The sequence below is a fragment of the Schistocerca americana genome, chromosome 2, assembly GCF_021461395.2.
Source record: "Schistocerca americana isolate TAMUIC-IGC-003095 chromosome 2, iqSchAmer2.1, whole genome shotgun sequence".
Classification (NCBI taxonomy): domain Eukaryota; kingdom Metazoa; phylum Arthropoda; class Insecta; order Orthoptera; family Acrididae; genus Schistocerca; species Schistocerca americana.
The window spans coordinates 219,198,531-219,220,759 of record NC_060120.1 but is presented as its reverse complement, the minus strand read 5'-3'; the positions used below and the strand labels follow the sequence as shown (position 1 = coordinate 219,220,759).

At 38.0% G+C, this 22,229-nt stretch overlaps 1 protein-coding gene across 1 annotated transcript in view; it reads right to left on the bottom strand.

The window, feature by feature from the left end:
* Positions 1-287: 287 nt before the first annotated feature.
* The window catches only part of LOC124594845 (esterase E4-like), a 43,007-nt gene continuing 21,065 nt past the window's right edge, over positions 288-22,229 (bottom strand). The window contains exons 5-10 of the mRNA XM_047133302.1: positions 17,456-17,640; positions 14,668-14,842; positions 13,620-13,795; positions 9,623-9,770; positions 5,404-5,536; positions 288-663 (exon numbers count right to left, since the gene is read on the bottom strand). Of these exons, the coding sequence (XP_046989258.1) occupies positions 429-663; positions 5,404-5,536; positions 9,623-9,770; positions 13,620-13,795; positions 14,668-14,842; positions 17,456-17,640 (1,052 nt within the window). The 3' untranslated portion in view covers positions 288-428. The remainder of the gene's footprint in view (positions 664-5,403; positions 5,537-9,622; positions 9,771-13,619; positions 13,796-14,667; positions 14,843-17,455; positions 17,641-22,229) is intronic.

Here is a 22,229-nt window from a genome sequence, read left to right as displayed (position 1 = left end):
GACGACGTCCTCTTGAGTAGTCCCCACCCGGAGATCCGAATGGGGGACTATTTTACCTCCGGAATATTTTACCCAAGAGGACGCCATCATCATTTAATCATACAGTAAAGCTGCATGCCCTCGGGAAAACTTACGGCTGTAGTTTCCCCTTGCTTTCAGCTGTTCGCAGTACCAGAACAGCAAGTTCTGTAGAAAATACATCCTCTGTATGTTCAGTAGCAAGTAAGCACTTCCTCAAATATTGCCAGTCTTCTTTGCAGAAACACTGTATATAAATGAAGATAAAGTAATAAAAATAATCTAATATATTTCATTCTTGTATCAACTTGTACAGTGGTGCAGTGCTAGATTAATTCATACAAAGAGTGTGAATTCTGTTTTAATTCAGTTGCAATGTCCTTCATTACTGCAGTAATAACATGTCTAAATTAAAGACTGTGTCTGCGTTGGCTTTGATGTTTCTGGACATGTTTGGACTTCCTCCTGACTCCAGATGTGCTGGTGGGCAGAGGGAACAGCCGGTCCCAAAGTTGCATGCGTTCCTGGTAGTACAGGCCTTGCTTCATCGTCAGGTCTGAGCCAATCTCCAGGTATGCTGGATTTGAAAGGTCGAGTGTTTTCCAATCGACATTAACGAGGTCAGTTTTCTCTGCTGTAGGGTTCCTATAACAATAAACACAAGAAGTTTTCTATAATTGTTGTTACATTATACTATCAATACTGCAAGGAACAAAAAATGTTACATTATGTTTATAAAAAGTTATTTTAATAGTAAATAAAAACGTTGCAGAAATGTAAACTAATTAGCATACCGAACAGTGGCCATATGCCATTTCCTTCTTCGTACCAACTGCCAATGTACATCTACATCTATAATTTAGAGTATACTCTGCTCTAGAATATGCTATACAGTGTGTGGCACCAAATACTTTTCATGGTACTATTCATTAAAGTATCTTCCTGTTACAGTCACAGTCCGTACATGTGAACAATTATCCCTGTGTAAGCTGCTATTACCCTAATTTCATTTTCACCATCTCGGTGGGAGTTGAATGTGAGAGGGAGGAAGATTATTGTTTAATGTCTAACATATCATTAAGAGATGAAGCACAAGCTCAGATTTGGGAAGGATGGGGAAATAAATTGACTATGCCCTTTCAGAGGAATCATCCCAGAATTTGCTTTAAGCAATTTAGGGAAATCACAGGAAACCTAAATCTGGATGGCCAGATGGGGGCTGGAAACATTGTCCACCCAAATATATGCCACCTTACTGCTTTGCAACCTTGCTCAGTAGGAGTGGAGTGTGAATGATGTAAAATGGCAGTACCGTGGATCAGCTTTTCCGTCTTGTTTTGTACATTGCTGTGACATGTGTAGTCTTCAAAATGCTGTGACACCTGTGCTCTTCTAAATACTGTAAAGAGTTCTTTGGTCAATGGACAGCTAATACTCCTGAAAAATCTGCAGAGATCCTAATAGAGACTCCACTTGGTCCTGGGGCTTTGCTCAGTTTTAGCTACTCTATTAACTCTCGAGTGGACGCATCGTTTTTCATAACATGAGCAGGCACACAGTGTACTTTATATAAATGTAAAGAATAGCTGTCTTTATATTACCAAAGTAAACATGTATGTGAAAAATCACAGTTTAATGAAACAGCAATAAAATGAAATTACATTAAATGAGCTAAAGCACTGTTTAAGTAAATCACAAAATAAACTTTCATTATATCACTCTGTTGCCACTTACAAGTGTTACTCCACAATGACGACCCTCTTAAAGCATAAAACAGCACAGCTGCATCAGATCCCAGCCAAATGCTAATTCTATTACTAATTATCTCATTGAGAACTGCTTCATTGTGAGACTGTGCTGCTACCTCATAATATGGGTCATTTTCTTGCATGGATTGTAAATTTTTTTCTCACCTAGCTCGCTATTTTACACTAAGAAGCCAAAGAAACAGGTACACCTGCTTAATATCATGCAGGGCCCCTGCTAGCACACAGAAGTGCTGCAACATGACGTGGTATGGACTCGACTAATGTCTGAAGTAGTGCTGGAGGGAACTGACACCACGAATCCTTCAAGGCTGTCCATAAATCTGTAAGAGCACAAGGGTGTGGAGGTCTCTTCTCAACAGCATGTTGTAAGGCATCCCAGATATGCTCAATAATGTTTGTATCTAGGGAGTTTGGTGGCCAGTGAAAGTGTTTAAACTCAGATGAACAGTGTTCCTGGAGCCACTCTGTAGCAATTCTGGACATGTGGGGTGCTCAGCATTGCAATCTGCAGCAATTTGCTGAAGGGTTGCACTTCCACCACGATCCATTTCAGTTGTCATTGGTCCCGTTCTTGCAGGATCTTTTTTCCAGTCACACTGATGCCAAAGATTTTATGTTTTACCAGATTCCTGATCTTCGCAGTATGCTTGTGAAATGGTCATGTGGGAAAGTCCCCACTTCATTGCTGCCTCAGAGATGCTGTGCCCCATCACACGTGCAGCAACTATAACACCACATTCAAACTCACTTAAACCTTGATAACTTGACATTGTAGCAGCAGTAACTGATCTAATAACTGCTCCAGACACTTGTTGTCTTATATAGGCACTAACGAACACAGTGCCGTATTCTGCCTTTGAACACGCATGCCTGTACCAGTTTCTTTGGTGCTTCAGTGTATATTACTGATGCCCCCTGGGACATAAAACAGCTTATCACTGTGTTAGCTGAAGTAATGCTGAAGGTGTGGTCTTGCAATGGAACAGTACAAGACAATGTTGTTTACAGTTGGTGCACTTTATACATAGGTGCACCTGCTGGAGGGTTAAAGTGCAAGATGTTGTCATATAATCTGAACTATGATGTAACTTGGATTTTCTCTTTATTTGCTGGACCATAAAAAGTGAAGATACATCAACTGAAAAAAGAGAGAAAGAGAGTACTATGTGCTGCTGGCAGTCAAACACCATTTTTCACATAGGCTAACTAATCTCACAACTAACCATGTTCTTTTAACATCTCATCTCATTTTCACGCCTTTCCTTCCTTCTTTCCTTCCTTCCTTCCTTCCTTCACTATTGATGCCTTAGTTTCCTGCCATTTGATTTCTCTGCTTCAGTCTGTTCATACAGAATGTCTTTCTTTTCTGGAAACCCAGTGTGACATGTCATGTTATTTTTCCATACAAACTGTACTGATCTTTTAACTTTATACTAGATAAAATTGTAGTAAGCAGCTCATTAGATTCCAATTTCAATAAAAGTTTTCCATTTATGAGGGCAGTGTTATCATTTTGAAATATACCGTTGTTTTCTTAACGTGAACCTTCACATGACAAGGCAATTACCTGACATCTCTAGGACATGATTAATCAATAGCTATACTGTTTAATACTATTTGTGTCTACGCCAGAATGACCTAAAAACATTGCAGATATGCTTTTAAATTGTTGAAAGTAGCTTTTGAAGTAATAGAAAGCGACGATAAATTTATCAGAAACATAGACAGGATGTCATCGTTACACTGAACAAATTTCCCCTGTAGAAAAATATATAACATACTAATAAAAACAGCTGAAAATTGTTACTCTTTGAAACTTCCTAGCAGATTGAAACTGTATGCCGGACCGTGACTCGAACTCGGAACCTTTGCCTTTTGCGGGCAAGTGCTCTACTAACTGAGCTACTCAAGCACGACTCACGTCCCGTCCTCACAGCTTTACATCCACCAGTACCTCGCCTCCTACCTTCCAAACTTCACAGAAGCTCTCCTCGAACCTTGCAGAACTAGCACTCCTGGAAGAAAGGATATTGGAGAGACATGGCTTAGCCACAGCCTGGGGGTTGTTTCTAGAATGAAATTTCATAGTGTGTCCATAGAAAAATAATAAATCAATAAATTATTCTGTAAGTGACAGTTAAACTTCAAAGGTAGATCAAGAATACTGACTTTGTATCATATATGCAGGTGTGAAAATTACCGAACTATCAGTTTAATAAGCCACGGCTCCAAAATACTAACACGAATTTTTTACAGATGAATGGAAAAACTGGTAGAAGCCAACCTCAAGGAGGATCAATTTGGATTCTGTAGAAATGTTGGAACACGTGAGGCAATACTGACCCTATGACATATCTTAGAAGATAGATTAAGGAAAGGCAAACCTACATTTCTAGAATTTGTAGACTTAGAGAAAGCTTTTGACAACGTTGGCTGGAATACTCTCTTTCAAATTCTGAATATGGCAGGGATCAAATATAGGGAGCGAAACACTATTTACAATTTGTACAGATACCCAGACAGCAGTTATAAGAGTCCAGGACCATAAAAGGGAAGCAGTGGTTGGAAGGGAGTGAGACAGGGTTGTAGCCTATCCCCAATGTTATTTAATCTATATATTGAGCAAGCAGTAAAGGAAACAAAATAAAAATATGGAGTAGGAATTAAAATCCATGGAGAGGAAATAAAAACTTCGAGGTTTGCCGATGAGACTGGTAGAGACAGCAAAGAACCTGGAAGAGCAGTTGAACAGAATGGACAGTGTCTTGAAATGAGGATAAAAGATGAACATCAACAAAAGCGAAAGGAGGATACTGGAATATAGTCGAATTAAATCAAGTGATGCTGAGGGATTAGATTAGGAAATGAGACACTTAAAGTAGTAGATGAGTTTTGCTATTTGGGGAGAAAAATAACTGATGATGGTCAAAGTAGAGAGGATATAAAATGTAGACTGGCAATGGCAAGGACAGCCTTTCTGTAGAAGAGAAATTTCTTAACATCGAGTATAGATTTATGTGTCAGGAAGTCTTTTCTGAAAGTATTTGTATGGAGTGTAGCCATGTATGGAAGTGAAACGTGGACGATAAATAGTTTATACAAAAAGAGAATAGAAGCTTTCGAAATGTGGTGCTACAGAAGGATGCTGAAGATTAGATGGGTAGATCACATAACTAATGAGGAGGTACTGAATAGAATTGGGGAGAAGAGAAATTTGTGGCACAACTTGACTAGAAGAAGGGATCGGTTGGTAGGACACATCCTGAGGCATCAAGGGATGACCAATTTAGTATTGGAGGGAAGCATGGAGGGTAAACATCACAGAGGGAGACCAAGGGATGAATACACTAAGCAGATTCAGAAGGATGTAGGTTGCAGTAGTTACTTGGAGATAAAGAAGCTTGCGCAGGATAGAATAGCAGGAAGAGCTGCATCAAACCAGTCTCTGAACTGAAGACCACAACAACAACAACACATATATATTTGTTCGAAGTTATAAGAAGTCATAATACATACTTTCTATCATATAAACCAGCTAATTATAAAACTTCACATTTTATTCAGATGAACTAGGTACAAAATATTAGCGTCTGCATCTATGAATTGAGCAACTCACCCATATTTGATGAAGTTTGCCCACATTTTTGTCATTCTTTTCACTGTTGTGTATTCAGGGTCAGTTTTAACAAATTCTGGGAACATTGCTGAGATATAGAATAAATAAATGAGATCATCATGATGTGAAACACCTGTCAGAGGAAGAAAGGAAATCATTAATTAGAAACTGATTATAAACAGAATATAAAGAATGTTCTATAATATTGTTGTCAAAGCTGTTACGTGCATTTACTTCTAACAAAACCGAAAAGTTTCTGTCCTGCTATTGACTGAATGTAAAATGAATAAAATACTATAGATAAGCAGGAAAAGTACAATAGTTAACTTGAAAATGTTAGAGTAATTCAGTTAATTTACTGTTGTAATCCTACTAACATAAAGTGAACAACATCCCTATAGTGAACAAAATTGAGCTTTAAAGATAACATTAAGCAGACATTTTATAAAAGTTCAGGAAACAGAATTGAACAATGAAAAATCCAGCATGGAATGTAACAATATTACGCAGAATTGAACAATGAAAAATCCAGGACGGAATGAACAATATTATGCCTTGGGTTCACTCTCACTGATCATCCTACAAACAGCCCTGACTTGGTGCCTTACAACTTTCATCTGTTTCCAAATATTAAATAACACCTTTGAGAACTTCACTTTGATAGTGATAAAACGGTGCAAACAGAGGTACGGTTGTCGCTCCATCAACAAAGTCAAACCTTCTCCAGTTACTATATCTACAAGGACACAGGATATAAGTGATAGGAAAATTCCTGGATCTGACTTAGGATTCAATCTTGGATGTTTGTGTGTAGAGAACAAGAGGGCTTATCGAAGATTTGTGTGACATCAGTTCCTTCTGTAAAGTTACATGTGACCTCTCTTCTCCATATGTGCCCTCTTTTTGACATATGTGCGCCATGCTTGTGAGATTAGACACAAGGGATTCATTCATATCATCCTGAATTCTGCCATAAAGAACATTCAAGATGGCTATCATGCCAGATTCCAGCTTTTCTGTAGCTAAAAAATTTGAAATAGATACTTCCAAGATAGAGTTTTTTCTGATAATGTGTTAAATGATGTGCTCCACATTCTGTATCTTCTGATTTATGTTCTACTTTGCAGAAAATGATGACTGAGTAAATGGCCATTGTGATACACAGTTGATAAAGTTTAGAGAACTGGCCTTTGTGACTAGCACCAGAATGATTCTACTGCCATCTCACTAACTTAGATCTCATGACGGACCTTGAAGACAAGGTAAGAGAAATTAGAGCTTATATGAAGGCATGTAGATACTCATTTACCCTTCACACCATTTACAATAGTGGGACAGGGAATGTAATAATTGGCAATGGTGCAAGGTACCCTCCACTATGCACTGTATGATAGATGTAGATGTATCCTGTAATATTTCAAGGTGACAGAATGGTTGGCTAGTATTTACCTTCAGCAAGTAAAACTGGCAACAACTGAAGACAGATAAAAAAATAATAAAACAAAATCCTAGCTTCCAGAACTGTTAGTTTCTTAATCAGGAAAGAAAGAGGGCTAAATTGGAGGAGTTCACTCTCACTCCAGGACGAGAAGGGCCCACCAGTTGCGAGGACAATAGGTCCTCACAACATTGCGTTCATGGCAGTAGGTCCCTCTGACCCTGTGATCCAAATGAAGTGTCCCACCTTTCTAGTGTTCCTGACGTATCCCTCTTTCTTCTTTGAGGAAGGAACTAATAGTTCCAAAAGCTACATAGCCTTTTGCACGTGTATATGTATCTGTCGTCAGAGGAAGGAAACTATCTTTTGGAACTTAATTCTTTCCTCTGATGACAGATGTACACATGCACATGCATGTGCTCACACACACACACACACACACACACACACACACACACACACACACACACACACAAAGCGACTGTGGGAGTATTTAAAATTTTGCATCCTGAAGGTTAGTTGTAATTTTTGTCTAGTGAATTTTCAAATGACAGATTAGTAAGTTAAAACTTCCTGGCAGGTTGACACTGTGTGGCAGAGCAGGACACGAACCAGGGACCTTTGCCTCTTGCAGGCAAGTGCTCTACCAACTGAACTAAAAAAGTACAGCTCACGGCCCACCCTCACAGCTTTACTTCTGCCATTGTCTCCTACATTCCAAACTTCACATAAGTTCTCATCTGTACCTTGCGAGACTACCGCTCCTCAGAGACATGGCTTAGCCACAGTCTGGCAGATTGTTTCCAGAATAAATTTTCACTTTGCAGTAGTGTATGCACTGATTTGAAGCTTCCTTGCAGATTAGAACTGTGTGCCAGGCTGGGTCTCAAACCTGAGATGAGTCCCATTCCAGTACAGAGTTTTCATCTTCCAGGAAGTTACAGATCAGTGCACACTCCAATGCAGAGTAAAAATTCAGTCTGGAAACAATCCCCCAGTCTCCGGCTAAGCCATGTCTCCACAATATGCTTTTTATCAGGAGTGCTCATCTCGCAAGGTATGCAGGAGAACTTCTTGGAAGGTATGAAATGAAATACTGACAGAAGTAAAGCTGTGAGAGCAAGTCATGAGTCATGCTTGGGTAGCTCAGTTGATAGAGCACTTGCCCATGAAAGGCAAAGGTAACAGGTCTGATTTCTGGTCCGGAACACATTTTTAATCTGCTAGGAAGTTTCAAATCTACAAACACTCGACTGCAGAGTGAAAATTCGTTTTGGAAATTAGTAGCTTGTATAGTTTCTTACTGCGTGTAAAGTGTTCTTGAAATCTTTGCTGATGAACGTATCCTGAACATAGAGCATTTTGTAATTATTATGTGTATTTTTTCAATAATTCTGTTAGGAGCAGAATATACAGGGTGATTCGAAAAGAATACCACAACTTTAGGAATTTAAAACTCTGCAACGACAAAAGGCAGAGCTAAGCACTATCTGTCAGCGAATTAAGGGAGCTATAAAGTTTCATTTAGTTGTACGTTTGTTCGCTTGAGGCGCTGTTGACTAGGCGTCAGCGTCAGTTGATGCTAAGATGGCGACCGCTCAACAGAAAGCTTTTTGTGTTATTGAGTACGGCAGAAGTGAATCGACGACAGTTGTTCAGCGTGCATTTCGAACGAAGTATGGTGTTAAACCTGCTGATAGGTGGTGTATTAAATGTTGGTATAAACAGTTTACAGAGAATGGGTGTTTGTGCAAAGGGAAAAGTTCTGGACGGCCGAGAACGAGTGATGAAAATGTAGCATGCATCCAGCAAGCATTTGTTCACATCCCAGGAAAATCGACTCGCAGAGCTAGTAGAGAGCTGCAAATTCCACAATCAACTGTATGGAGAGTCCTACGAAAAAGGTTAGTTATGAAACCTTATCGTCTGAACTACCTGAACATCAACTACCCGAGGCGATGGATCGGCCACCAGGCAGCCCGTGACAGAGCACTTCATCACTGGCCTCCAAGAAGCCCTGATCTTACCCCCTGCGATTTTTTCTTATGGGGGTATGTTAAGGATATGGTGTTTCGGCCACCTCTCCCAGCCACCATTGATGATTTGAAACGAGAAATAACAGCAGCTATCCAAACTGTTACGCCTGATATGCTACAGAGAGTGTGGAACGAGTTGGAGTATCGGGTTGATATTGCTCGAGTGTCTGGAGGGAGCCATATTGAACATCTCTGAACTTGTTTTTGCGTGAAAAAAAACCTTTTTAAATACTCTTTGTAATGATGTATAACAGAAGGTTATATTATGTTTCTTTCATTAAATACACATTTTTAAAGTTGTGGTATTCTTTTTGAATCACCCTGTATGATACACGAGATTAATTTTTGAACAATGAAAACTCCAGATTGGAATATCAACAAAATTAGGAACAGGATAGATTGCTACCATAAAAATGACCAATTGAGTTGCAGACAAGCACTCCAAAAAGCCTGTTACACATTAGAGCATGCGTGGTTTGGAAGGGAAAAAAAACTGAAGGAAGAGAAAGAACAGATACTGAGGAGAGTAATGCATTAGAGATAGTAACAAAAGTAAATAACACAGGGTTGCGGAATGTAAAAAAAGCTGTTAGGGAAAACCAAACAATGGAAATTTTGCAGACTTTTGAAAAAAAGTTATAATGACATGCAAAGTCTTCAGGCACTAGGTAAATTGTCTATTGACATAAATTTGTCATAGATATTCATTATCGCTACCTATATATCATTGAAGGGAGGTGTTTACCATATGGTGTTTCTGTTCCTGGTGTATACACCCAGCTGTATCTCCCTGCATACATGAAGTGGTAATAAAACACAGGTGCTGAACTCTTCTGAGCAACTATCTTGGCAGCGCGGTCCACTGGGAATATGACAAGTGAGTCAGAGTATGCCTGTAAAAGTGAAGCAGAAATAAGAATTGTAATTCTATCACAACTAAAGAAGTATAAACAAAGTACAGTTTATTTGACTACAAGCTGACACGACTGGAGTCACACCGAAAAAGTTTCATCTGGGAGTAGAACTACAGTCGACCTAAAATAATGGACAAAATTTAAAACTGTGTTTTATATCTTGTTGCATTTTAGAAGAATTTAGTGAAAACTTCATCAGATACAATTACAGTTGTTCCAGTGCAGTTGTATACCTGTTTCTCCAAACCTGCCTAATTTTTTGTATCATAAATGTCATATTATGTTAGAACATTCTCAATTTAATTTTGATCCTCAGTATTATCACCTGTTTGAATCGAATTTCATAAATACTTTGATTTTCCTTGTGATTTTTTTTCCACATCTATAGAGAGCATGCAGGGGAGGATAACAGCAGGAACATTTGTACCTGACTCACAAATGCGTAGTTCAGATCTATCCACTCAACACCAGAGTTTGAAATCAGGAAAGCAGTTCACCAACTCAAAATGGCTCTCTGTTGTTCTCCATCCTCTTTTACAGTACCCTCCCATTTTCTGTCACTACTCTGAGTTATCTATTTACTAAAATCTATCTCCCATTTTGCAGTTTTTATTTCATTAAAAGTATGGTGACTGTTTCCTCATGGGTCTGTTCTTGTTCAGTTTATCTCACATTTCTTCAATCAGCCTCCCAGCTCTGAGTGTTATAAGACTTTATTGCTTTTTTCTTATTTTTCAATTATGTTTTATCAGTTTCTGGTAGTTAGTTACTGATATTCAAAAATCGTATTTGATTATTGGTTCATTTTTATCACAAGTCTCTTTTCCTTCATCATGTATCTCTTTTCATGAAGTGCTTCGTCTGCTTTACAATTGCGTCTAGCTTCTATAGTCCTCAATGCATATTTTTCCTCCTCTTTCGATATATACTGTTGAAGGACTTGAAAAACACTTTTATTAATCACCAAAAAATCTGCTGCAAGGACATATTCTTTATTGTAAAGACTAGTTTAGATCAGAAGATTATCTTTTGTCAACTTATTTACAGGGTGTAGCAGAAAGGTATGTTCAAGCTTTCAGGAAACATTCCTCATACATAGAGGAAGAAAATGTGTTACATGGATGTGGGTCCAGAAAAGCTTTATTTCCATGTTTGAGTTCATTTTCCACAGCATGGTTAAGTTTCTCTGGTGAGCCTGGGTTGAGGCTCTAACTGTCACCAACAATGCCAGCCCAAAAGTCGTTGATAACGCAGATGCACAATTTCACAAGGATTCTTGATAGCCCACACATGCTGATTGTAAAAATTGGCATTCAGATCAAGATGAAGTGAAGCCTCATCCATGAATAGCACATTTGTAATAAAGTGAGGGTTGATCCATTGTTGAATTAAGATGCCCTAAAGTGTAGCTAGCATTGCTTGTTGGTGCTAATTGTCTTATGGTGACATTAGGGTTGTTGTCAACTGCACGGAGAAGGTCTTCTCCAGCTGAAATGTCCCAACCCTTGTAGGCCTCCCCCAGTTGCAAATAGTATGTTTAAGCATCCCTAAAACAACAATCAGTTGCTTCAAATGTCCTGTTGGAGCACCATCATTCTGGAAATATATCCTGATACAAACATTGAGCACCATGGATATTAGCCAGACAGTCGGTAGTTGATGTGGAGACACAGCGTCGTTGTTATAGATGGTCTGTGAAAACCAGTTTATAGATGTTGGCCACTGATGAATCGTGTGTACAATTGGAGTAAACCCCCTCAGCGTCAGTTAAGGCCTGAAGATGGTGTACAGAAGCACTGAAACTGTTAGCCATATAATAAATAACATCATAAGGATGGCTGTAGGTGTTCCATTTTGTTAAACACAGTTATTACCATCTGATAATCCGCTCAGAAAATGGGAAGCTGCCAACCCTGCATTTGAATACACTTCCATTGCACTGTACTGGAAACCAAGTTATGATGAACACTAAAAAGTTCATGCTGCATGCTTGATGCTGCTAGAACAGTGAAATTAGTCACATGTCAACAGAAGCAATGAAGTGAGTTGCATGTGAGGATTACCTTTGTTAAATTGGAACAACAACATGGTGGTGAACCTAAGAATTACAGCGTACTGTATATTTTAACTAAATGTAACCAAGATGGTATTTTAAACATTTTGTGTAAGAAAATGTTTCATGTAAAGAGGGCACATTCTGTTTCTGTGTGTTTCACGTGATTATTTGATTATGAAGAGAAGTGGAAAATGAGCTCTAATATAGAAATAAAGTGTTTCTGGACCCTTGTCCATATAACACATTTTATTCTTCTATGTGTGAGGAATGTGTCCTGATAGTTTGGCTATACCTTTTTGTTACACGCTGTATGTATGTAAACTCATGAGTTGCTGTGGAACACTGCATGCAAATAATTCTAAAGAAGATAGTTGAGAAGTTTTGAAATCTATACAATTAGTTTTGCTGTGGAATCCATGACTGAACAACCCTAAAATTCCAATGCATTCTGTTTCAGTATCTGGCAAACGGTCACTCCTCTTCTGTCATAAATATTGTTAATATTATGAGTAATTTTCTTTTTATTTTAATTTTGTCCAATTATTCACAGGCTAGCTTCAACAGATCGGTATTGCCATCATTCTCATACATCATAGTATTTAAAATTTTCTAAATATTTTTATATTCTGCTCAAGAACTGAAGCAGAATAATTCATTTAAAAAAAGAGGTTATTTACTAATCTCTTCTTATGGGATTAGTTTCAATTCTGTGTTACAGTTTATTGTAGAAGCCACTCTATTTCCTGTTATGAAGGTACAAATTCAGTACAGCACTTATATTTGCTGAGTCTCAGATTCAGACACATCTAATGACCATTCCACAAACATGAAAGGCTGGTTCATCAGTAAAGGCCATCTTCTCTAAGAAAATCTCTTTCTAAACCCAAAGAAAAATAATCTCTTTGGCAAACTGCTTACTTTATAGCTTTTCGAGATGCTTCATAACACTGTAAGACTGTAATCAATGAATTCATGTCTTAGGAAGTACAGTTTAATTTGGTCACAGCTGTTTAATTGTTTTGTGTTTAATATTTTTGGGCAATCTCTTGGAGTTTGCAGAAAGATCTTAAAGAATTTACAGTACTACCTGTTCTGTGTTTTAAGTTCAGTGTTACAACTAACTTTATATATATAAAAAAAGTTTTCTTATACTGGCTCAATATATCATTATATGTTTATGTTTTTGGAATATTACATTATTTCTCGTCTTTCTCCAAATGAAACAGCATTCAAACTGCCACTGATGTATATGCACAAAGAAATTAATTCGTCATTAACAGCATCTGCTTGATAAAGATATTCCTATTCATCCCGTAAATTACCACTCCACTCCATACATGAATATAACCTCTACTTATGCCTAATATCAACCACTTACTACTGTACCGATGCTTTATGGCATACCCTCACTCACAGACAACTCCACAAAATGAACAATGCAAAGAACACTCCAAAAAGTGTGAATGTAGAAAGTGGGACTGTGTTGGTGAAAATCTGGATTGTCATATTTTTGTGTCTGAATTATATCCTGAAGTCTACTTTTTCTATACACATTTTATACACATCAATACTGTTGCTCAAATTTTATTGTTTTGTCATTCATTCCTGTAAATGAAGAAAATAATAAAAATGGTTGCAGTGTAAATTTCTTATCAGAATGTTGAGATGGTGAAACAGTTGTATACTGGACATCACAAAACCCTTGCGCGATTTTTATATAAGTTGTGCCATATACATACAAATACAGTGTCTGTAACTAGTTTTTTACTTACTTGTCCAAGCCCAGTTTCAGAGTCATTTGTTATTGGTTTGTCTTGAAGATAAAACTTCCTCAGCTCTCTGCTGACTTCTAGCGAGTGTGGTGTATCTCGCTCATAAATAAATGAAATTGGGAATACTGTCTCATAATTTTCTGTCATATTTTCTGCCAAACCATTGTAGAGAATCTCTGAAATATTAAATGGTTGTAGTTAAAGGTAAAACATATTAGCAAACATTACTTCTGCATTAACTGCCATTTTTTTCTTAAACAAAGATTGAAAATTAAAAAACAAAAATGAAGGTCCTAAAAGAATGGTTCTGAGACAGTAAACTGTTAATTCCTAATTCTGAACACCATACTGTACAGTCTCATAATCGCTGGATAATACATCTGTGGACACATTGTAGTGGACATCGGTTTCAGTATCACTGTAGCCTCCTTTAACTAAACACCTGACCTGACATCTTGCATGAGGATTTCTACTGAAATGGTGAATACGATCTTGGAACATACAGTGAAATGCAGTTCAGTTCCCAATTGCAAAGTATTTAAAAAGATTCCACATAACAACACTCAACTACGATGTGTCATTGCAGTATCTGATACACCCCACACCTTCCACGTGAAGACAAACAGCCATCCATGAGATCAAACTACAACTACAAATTTTGCTATATTATATGGAGTGTTGCATGTGATGAAATTTAAGTAGCAGTCTGATGAACAGAACTCTTTCTTGCATTCTGTCTACCAGCTCCAAGCAGTCTTTGTTGACACTCAAGATGCAAGATTGTTCTTACTTTTGCCCATGTCACCTAAATTTACATCTATACTCTATGAATTACTGTGAATTGTGTGTCAGAGTTTGCTTTTTGTTATATTCTGAATTAACATTACTTCTCGTTCCGTTTACTTGCTGTGTGTGGGAAGAATGATTGGTAGTACACATTTCTGTGAGATGTAATTTCCTTAAATTTTTCTACGTGATCTCTATGTTTATTCAGTAATATTATTATTTTTTTAAAAATATTAGGTCATCCTTAGTGCAGTTTACTTACCCAAAGCTTTCCAGGAGAATTCGTCTTTGGTAGTTCCTGTTATCAATGGAACTTGAGCAAAATCTCCAGAGAGTAGTTGTTCAGTGGGATCTGCAGTTATGAATCTGTCAGCCCCATCTCCAAAATCTTTTTCAACAATGACACCAAATACAACCATAGGATCCCAACCCCATTCCTATAAAATTAATAAAAACGAGGAGTTAACTACACTGCATCGTCTTAGGCTTACACTGTTTGTAAGCAATGCACATTGTAATTATTTGTGAGACATTCCTTAAAAAAAATTAAAAAAAATTAAAAAAAAGCCATCACTTGTCTGAGTATATAAATCAGGATAGAAGAACCAGGAATATCTTTGAAACTGAGCAGACCGACTGTAGTCTGATTGAAATTATTTGATCATCTGTCGCTTGCCATTACAGTGTTGCCAGCTACCACTCGGTTATACGCAACACAGAAACACAGCAGGCACTTCACAAATGCTGTTAATTTGTAAGGTGGAGCAAAGTTGGAAGCAGCCATGGCGAGGTTTGATGGAAATGCAAGATGCTCTGTCAACTGCTGATTTTAAGTGACCAGTGATTGAACTGCGACAACAACCTTATGATTTGTGGTCAACAAACTGTGGCAGAACTATCACTTTATTCATGGTGATTAAAGCTAACCTCTACGAGCAAACTCAAGACAGAAAAATTTCAGTTTCAGCACTAAACAACGAACTGTAATTCAATGAACATTCCTGTTTGGGACTTGGTTGTAGATTATAGGTGTTACTGGTAAATTCCAAAGAAAAAAGAATGATAGGAAGAAAAATAAGAGCAAATAAAATTGTCAATACTTTAATGAAAATAATGCGGCAAAGTATTAGAAATTAAAAAAATACATCTAAATCAATTAACTGAATAAAAATAATTGGATTTAGATTTAGAAATAAAAAAGTTCGCTGTCCTTCATGAGTTTCGAACCCACAATTTTGCACACGACAAGTTCATGTGCTTACCACTACTCTACAACACTCCCATGCTTAATGCTGTTCATTTGTGACTCCTATTCCAGTAGCAATGATGAACTGCAACCTTCAAAAATTTGGCTTCACATAATGTTGTGCAAAACTTTTCTAATGTACCAATCTCTGTGATTATAACATATGTAACACTGAATCCCATCTTGTGCGGAAGGCTCTAGTAGTGTTCGCCTAGTGCCATGTATGAAACGCATGCATTTCGTGTGTGTGTGTGTGGGGAGGGGGGAGGGGGGTGTGAACTGACCAATCTTGAGGCAGTTTGGCAACAGCAAATGGTTCGGTTTATAAGATCTGCAAGAATTGTATATTTACAATGAATAAAATATTCACCAGTCAAATGCTAAAAAAGACATCAAAACTAAGTATTTTCAAGGCAAATGTCTTAACATATGTGGTGGAGATGTGAACACTGACAGGGAAGACAGAGAGGAAAATCATCATCTTCAAAAACAAAGTGTTTTGAAAAGTTTTTGAACCAATTTTTGAGCATATAATTTTAGCAGAAGAAAGAACACAGAAACCTATGCATTGTACAGTGAGCAAGATGTGACGGTAGGAAGAAGAAACAGATGGATTGAATGGATGGAACATGTACTGAGAAGGGATGGTAAAAAAAGTGCTACAAGGGAAGCCACAAGGAAGGAGATGCCTTAGTGGGTCAAAGTTGAGATGGCATGATGGAGTCAGAAAAGCTATAGCCAGACTGGGAACTCACAGGAGCATGGATGAAAACCAAAAATGATGGAAGAGGCAAAAGAGTGAGGCAATAACTCAACTTTGGTTCAAGTGGCCATGTGGATAAGGTACAATAGGAAACATACTTAAAATAGAAGTGATGAACATTGGCATTATACACAATTAAGATAACTAGACAAATTATCAGAGAGATTTAAAATTGTCAGTTCCCTTTCAAACTATATTAATACAATTAATCTCTCTTTCCTAATATTTATCTTGTTATATGGGGTGCCCTGTTTTCATGCCCTATCAGATTTATTTTTATTATTTTAAGTTATTTGCTGGATGCCCTTCCCACCTCAACAGTCTTCAATTAACCTATGGGAGGAAAACCATGTCTATGATTCATGTATACTTTGTTCTGTGTTTTATCATATGTTAGCTGCTTGTCTATGGTATTTTTGGAGGTGGAGATTGGGAACAAGCCTAGAATTCACCTAAACAAGTGTGAAAAACTACACTTAGGCTGGCTGGTGTACCAGACCAACGGTCATTAATCCACTGTACAGCTTCTATCTGGGCCTGGTTCACTTCCCTGTTTCACAAGATACTGCACTGCATGTTAAGCTATACAAGCACATCATTATCTGCACACTTAATAAAAAACAGTCATTTCATCTTGCAGTATATCAAAATGGTTAAATCAGTTACACTCCTTTTGCCTACAAACAATATTTTGTAAATATGAATGAAACATACTAGTTCGTGACTTTGTTAAGTATATAACAAAAATAGCTGACAGCAAATGTTTAAAATAAACAACCAGATATGACATATGTGTGGTGCTTCTCACTGCCATTTCCCAGTATTGACAATTTTCTAGTCTATTAGCATGTGTGACAATATAAAATCTTCTGTGATTCTTGAGTTTCTCCCGGCGTATTTGATAATCAAAATATCCACGGGTGTGCTGCCGGTCTATAGTGTGCAACGGGCACTATAGACCGGCAGCACACCCGTGGATATTTTGATTATAAAATCTTTTGTTTGATTTTATTATGTTCTTAATAAGTACATGACACTTACAAAAAACTGTGGTAGTGTTTCTGCAATCTCTATGGCATCCTTTCCTTTCAGACAATTAACAATCTGCTCTGATGATGTGTCAGGGCAGTTTAGCATTCTTGCTTGCTTCTTGGCTTGTTGCAATGGGTCCTTTATAACAATTGATTGAACAGCTGCACTCATTGCAATTCCTTTATGAAACAAGCCTGAAAAAGCAATTTGTACTTTCAATGATGATTATGTAGCTACTTTAAATATTATTGTAGCACTGAAAAAAAACAGAGATGTTATTTAGAAAACGATCACCTTCTAATTAATAGTACTATTTGCCATGGTGGCGCAGAGCAAAGCAAGTGCCAGAATATAGTTCACTGTATTTAGTCTTAGTTGCACATTACAATGTTTTGATGACTGGTTTCAGATGAAAAGTATCCATTATCAAGTATCAGAAGGCTCTTGTTTTAGGGTGCAAAAATAACTAAGGTCATATGCACTCATGTCAGAACCTTATAACACGAAGGAGAACAAGGAGTTAAAAGCAATTACACATTAAGCCCAATCGACTGAAGGAAAGACAACTAAAAACAGGGACTTGCTCTGGGAGAAAGTGCCATAAAATGAGCCATAAGGACAATGGAGGTCCTGAACTAAAGATTAAATGTCCTTTGCCATATTGCTACAATGGATAAAAACGCGGTTGACAGCCTGCACATCATTCACTAAAACTGCCAATAGCTCAGACGGCAAACATAAATTAGAACATAACTGGTTAAAAGAATGGCATTCTGTCAGGAAATGATACACCATCAAAGGCTGAGGACAATGAGCACAAAGTGGTGGGGAATGAATGGTGATGGCTAAAAAGGCAGTGCCCAAAATGCAACCTAGCTAAAAATGATCTCCTGGTGACGAGAGGGCCGAGAGGTGGTCAGCCAAGCCGTTAGGAAGTTTAATGCCCCGGAGTTTGTTCCCATGAAGGGAAGACCACTAGTCATGCCAAAGTGACACCACCTGCTGACAGATGGCAACACACAGATCATTGGATGGAGTGGAAGAAGTAGTGGGCTGAGATACAAGGATTGCAACATTGGCAGCAGTGTCAGTGGCCTCATTCCCTGTAGGACTGACATGACCAGGGACCCACATAAACTTCACAGTGACTCCATCAAGAGTGAGCAAGTGAAAGCACTCCTGGACTTGTTGCACTAAGGGATGGATGGTGTACAGCACACACAGGTCCTGAAGGGCTGAGAGAGTCAGAGCAGATGACACAGTTGAAAAGCCTATGTCACCAGATGTACTGCTTGGTCTGATACTGGACGAAGAGCTCTGCTGTAAGTAATGAGCAGTGTTCCAGAAGGTTATACCGAAAATCATCAGTACCAATGATGAAGGCACACCTGACACCACGGTCAGTCCGAGAGCCATCAGTGTACACAAAGGTACTACCACGAAGTTATGTGTGAAGGTCAAGAAACTTATGGCGACAGAGCAAGTTTCAAGTGGCATCCTTAGGAAGCGAATGAAGTTCAAGGTGAACAGGAGCCACCACACAAAGTCAAAGTGATGAATGGGCCACACCCACTGGGAAAATGGCAGGTAGCATGAAATTAAGCTGCCAAAGCAATAACTGAAAGCAAACTCCAGAAGGTAGCAGAGAAGAGGGATGTGCCCTATACACAGCAGTATGACAGCAGGAGTTTGACAGCTTCTGCATACAGACTCTCAACCAGGCTAATGTAAAAGATGCCAGTGCCAAACGGATTCCATGATGGTGGATTGTATTGAGACAGCATAAAATGGACGGACATGCAGATGCATAAATGAAACACCCATAGTCTATTTTCAAATAAACAAGGGACAGTACAAACGGAGGAGGCTGGTCCAATCTGCTCCCCAGAGAGTATCACTGAGGACACACAGGACACTGAGGGACCGTGTATAGTGGTGGCCGGGTAAGACACATGGAAGGATCATGAAAGTTACCTATTGAGCATGAGCCCCAAGATTTTCGTAGTTTCAGCAAACAGAAGAGCAACAGGCCCAAGACATAAAGACAGTAGAAGAAACCAATTGCACAGCCAGAAATTCATACAAACTGTTTTGTCAGTGGAAAAATGAAAGCCATTGTCAATGCTTCACGAGTAAAGATGCATTGCTGAAGACACTGCTCAATGAGACAAGTCTGTGGAGAAATGCAATAGATGGCAAAATCGTCAACGAAAAGAGAGCCGGAGATGCCTGGTGGGAGACACGCAATAACAGAGTTAATGGCGATAGCAAAGAGGACGACACTCAGGACGGAACCTGATGCAAACCATTTTCCTTGGTAAAGGTGTCTGAGAAGGCAGAACCCACATGTACCTTGAAAACTCTGTCTTTTAAAAATTCTTGAAGGAAGCCCCATGTGTAGAGAGTACAGAGGATATCAGTCCTCCAGCAGGTGGTGTCAGAAGATGATGAGGCCACCACTTTGTCACAGAGATATCTCTGTGATGAAATAATGGTTTCATCAGTATTTGCATCTTCATATTATCTGACTGTTTATATCAAAGTTCAGTTCAAACTGAATTTTATAACTGTTTACTTTAGATACACTGTCCCAGAAGATAATTCCATAAGACAATGGAGAGTGAATATATGCAAAATAAGCTAACTTTCTTGTCTTTAGGTCAACATATTGAGAGGTGCTTCTTATGCTATAACAAATTGAACTGAATGTCTTGATTAGTTTATCCATGTGTTGACTCCATTTTAAATTACTACCTATTTAGACCCCAAGGAATTTTACAAACTGTACTTCATTCATTGTATGGCCATTAATGTCTATTCTGGTTCTAAAAGATCATTATGCTATTTTCAAAGTGCATAATATGAGTCATTGTGAGAGTAACAAACTGTTAGCTGTGAACCATTTTTAGGCCTGTTCAGCTATCATCGGAGTTGTATCTGCTAAGGGAGTTTGAACCCTTGGTTAGTATGCTTGTGTCACTGATAAACATTACAGTTTTTGAAGTGTCCTTTTAAGTCATTAGAAGATAAATAAAGGTAGCTTAGAAACAAGAGTGGATCCAGTACCGATCCATGTGGTACGTCACAGGCTTTGGCAAGGCAGTAGAATATACCAACAGGACAATTTTTCTTGCTCTATTAGCACTTCATTTGTGGGGTCTTGTATTGCTTTCTGTGTGGACAACCCTTTATGAAAACCAAACTGAGAGGCAGTTAACTGGTTTTGCTAAGTAAAATAAAATAGTATGCTATCATAGGCACATTTTCACATATTGCACCATTTGTGTAGCCAATGGAAATTGGGGTATTTCCAGATAGACTAACATATATGATACCTCTGCCAGTCCACAAAAGGGGAGTGAGGAATGTAATATCTAACTATTAGTTCATCTCTCATTGCTTGTGTTCTCAAAGATATTTGAGAGACAAGTGTATCATAGGATTTATAGCCATGTAATTCAAAATAGCTCAGCGACATCTGCACAGTTAAACTTTCATAAGGAATTCTCCACAGAGAGAGCAATATTTAGCCAGACAGATGAAACTGCAGGTGAACTAAATTTCAAAAGGTATCCAGTGGTGATCCTTGGTGACCTTGCTAAGGCATTTGTCTTTGTAGACTATAACACACTGTTAAAAGCTTCCACATTATGGCATCAGAGACTAGCCTTTAACTTGGCTAGAATATTATTTACACAAAAGGAAACAGAGAGTGTTCTTAATGGAGGCAGGTGTAACAATAAACTAAGGGGAAATGCAGTCTCCCAGGGTTTGATCCCCGGGCCACTGATTTTCTTAATCTATGTTAGTGATCTACCAATTATAATTAATGACAGAGCTGATGATACAAATATCCTGATCAAGGTGCCCAACTCCACAGTGCAGGATACATCCCTGACAGACAATTACCAAGTACACAAATGGTCGCAGCAAATAGCCTAACCCTAAATTTTTCAAAAACTAGTCTGTATGGTTTCAGGCAACAAATAAAACACTTTAAGTTTCTGAAATGGATTTAACAATCAGAAAATTAATGGAACCATGCATACAAAATTCTTAGGCAATCAGACAAACAGTCTTTTAAAATGGAAGGAGCAAATCGATCAGCTGGTCAAGAAACTTAACTCAGCATGCTTCGCACTGAGAACCATTTCTCACTTTGTTGACAGTGAAATATCATGTTATCAGATTTTGCATATTTCCATTTTATACTCTTCTATGGCTTAATCTTCTGGGGAAATGCTGCAAGAGTTGAAAATGTCTTCAAAGTTAAAAAAATGAGCAGTGAGCTACATTTATGGGGTCTCTGACAGAACATCCTGCAGGGCTTTTCAAATAACTCATGATATTTGCTATTACAGGTCAATCAGTACGTATACTCACTGATGATTTCTGTAGCCAACAACATGAAATTATTTCAGAAACACTGCGACATTCATAGTCATGGCACAAGACAGGTGACAGATTTCCACCAAGCTTCTGCAACTATCACAAAAATATGCAATGGAGTTACTGAGTCAGGTATAAAAGTATACAATAAGCTCCCCATCAGTATAAAAAAGGAAATTAATAACATACAGGTGTTCAAAAGGAAACTAAGAACATGCTGCACATATCAAACTTTGTAATAAAATTAGTGAATTCTTAGAGTTACTAAGCATCCTTTAGTGTAAGAACAAAGAAAACAACTTCGTAAAAAGACACTCTTAAAAGGAAAAACTGTGACATTTTTACTTACGTCATAAAGATATAATTTTATATTTCAAATTAAATGTTGATTATA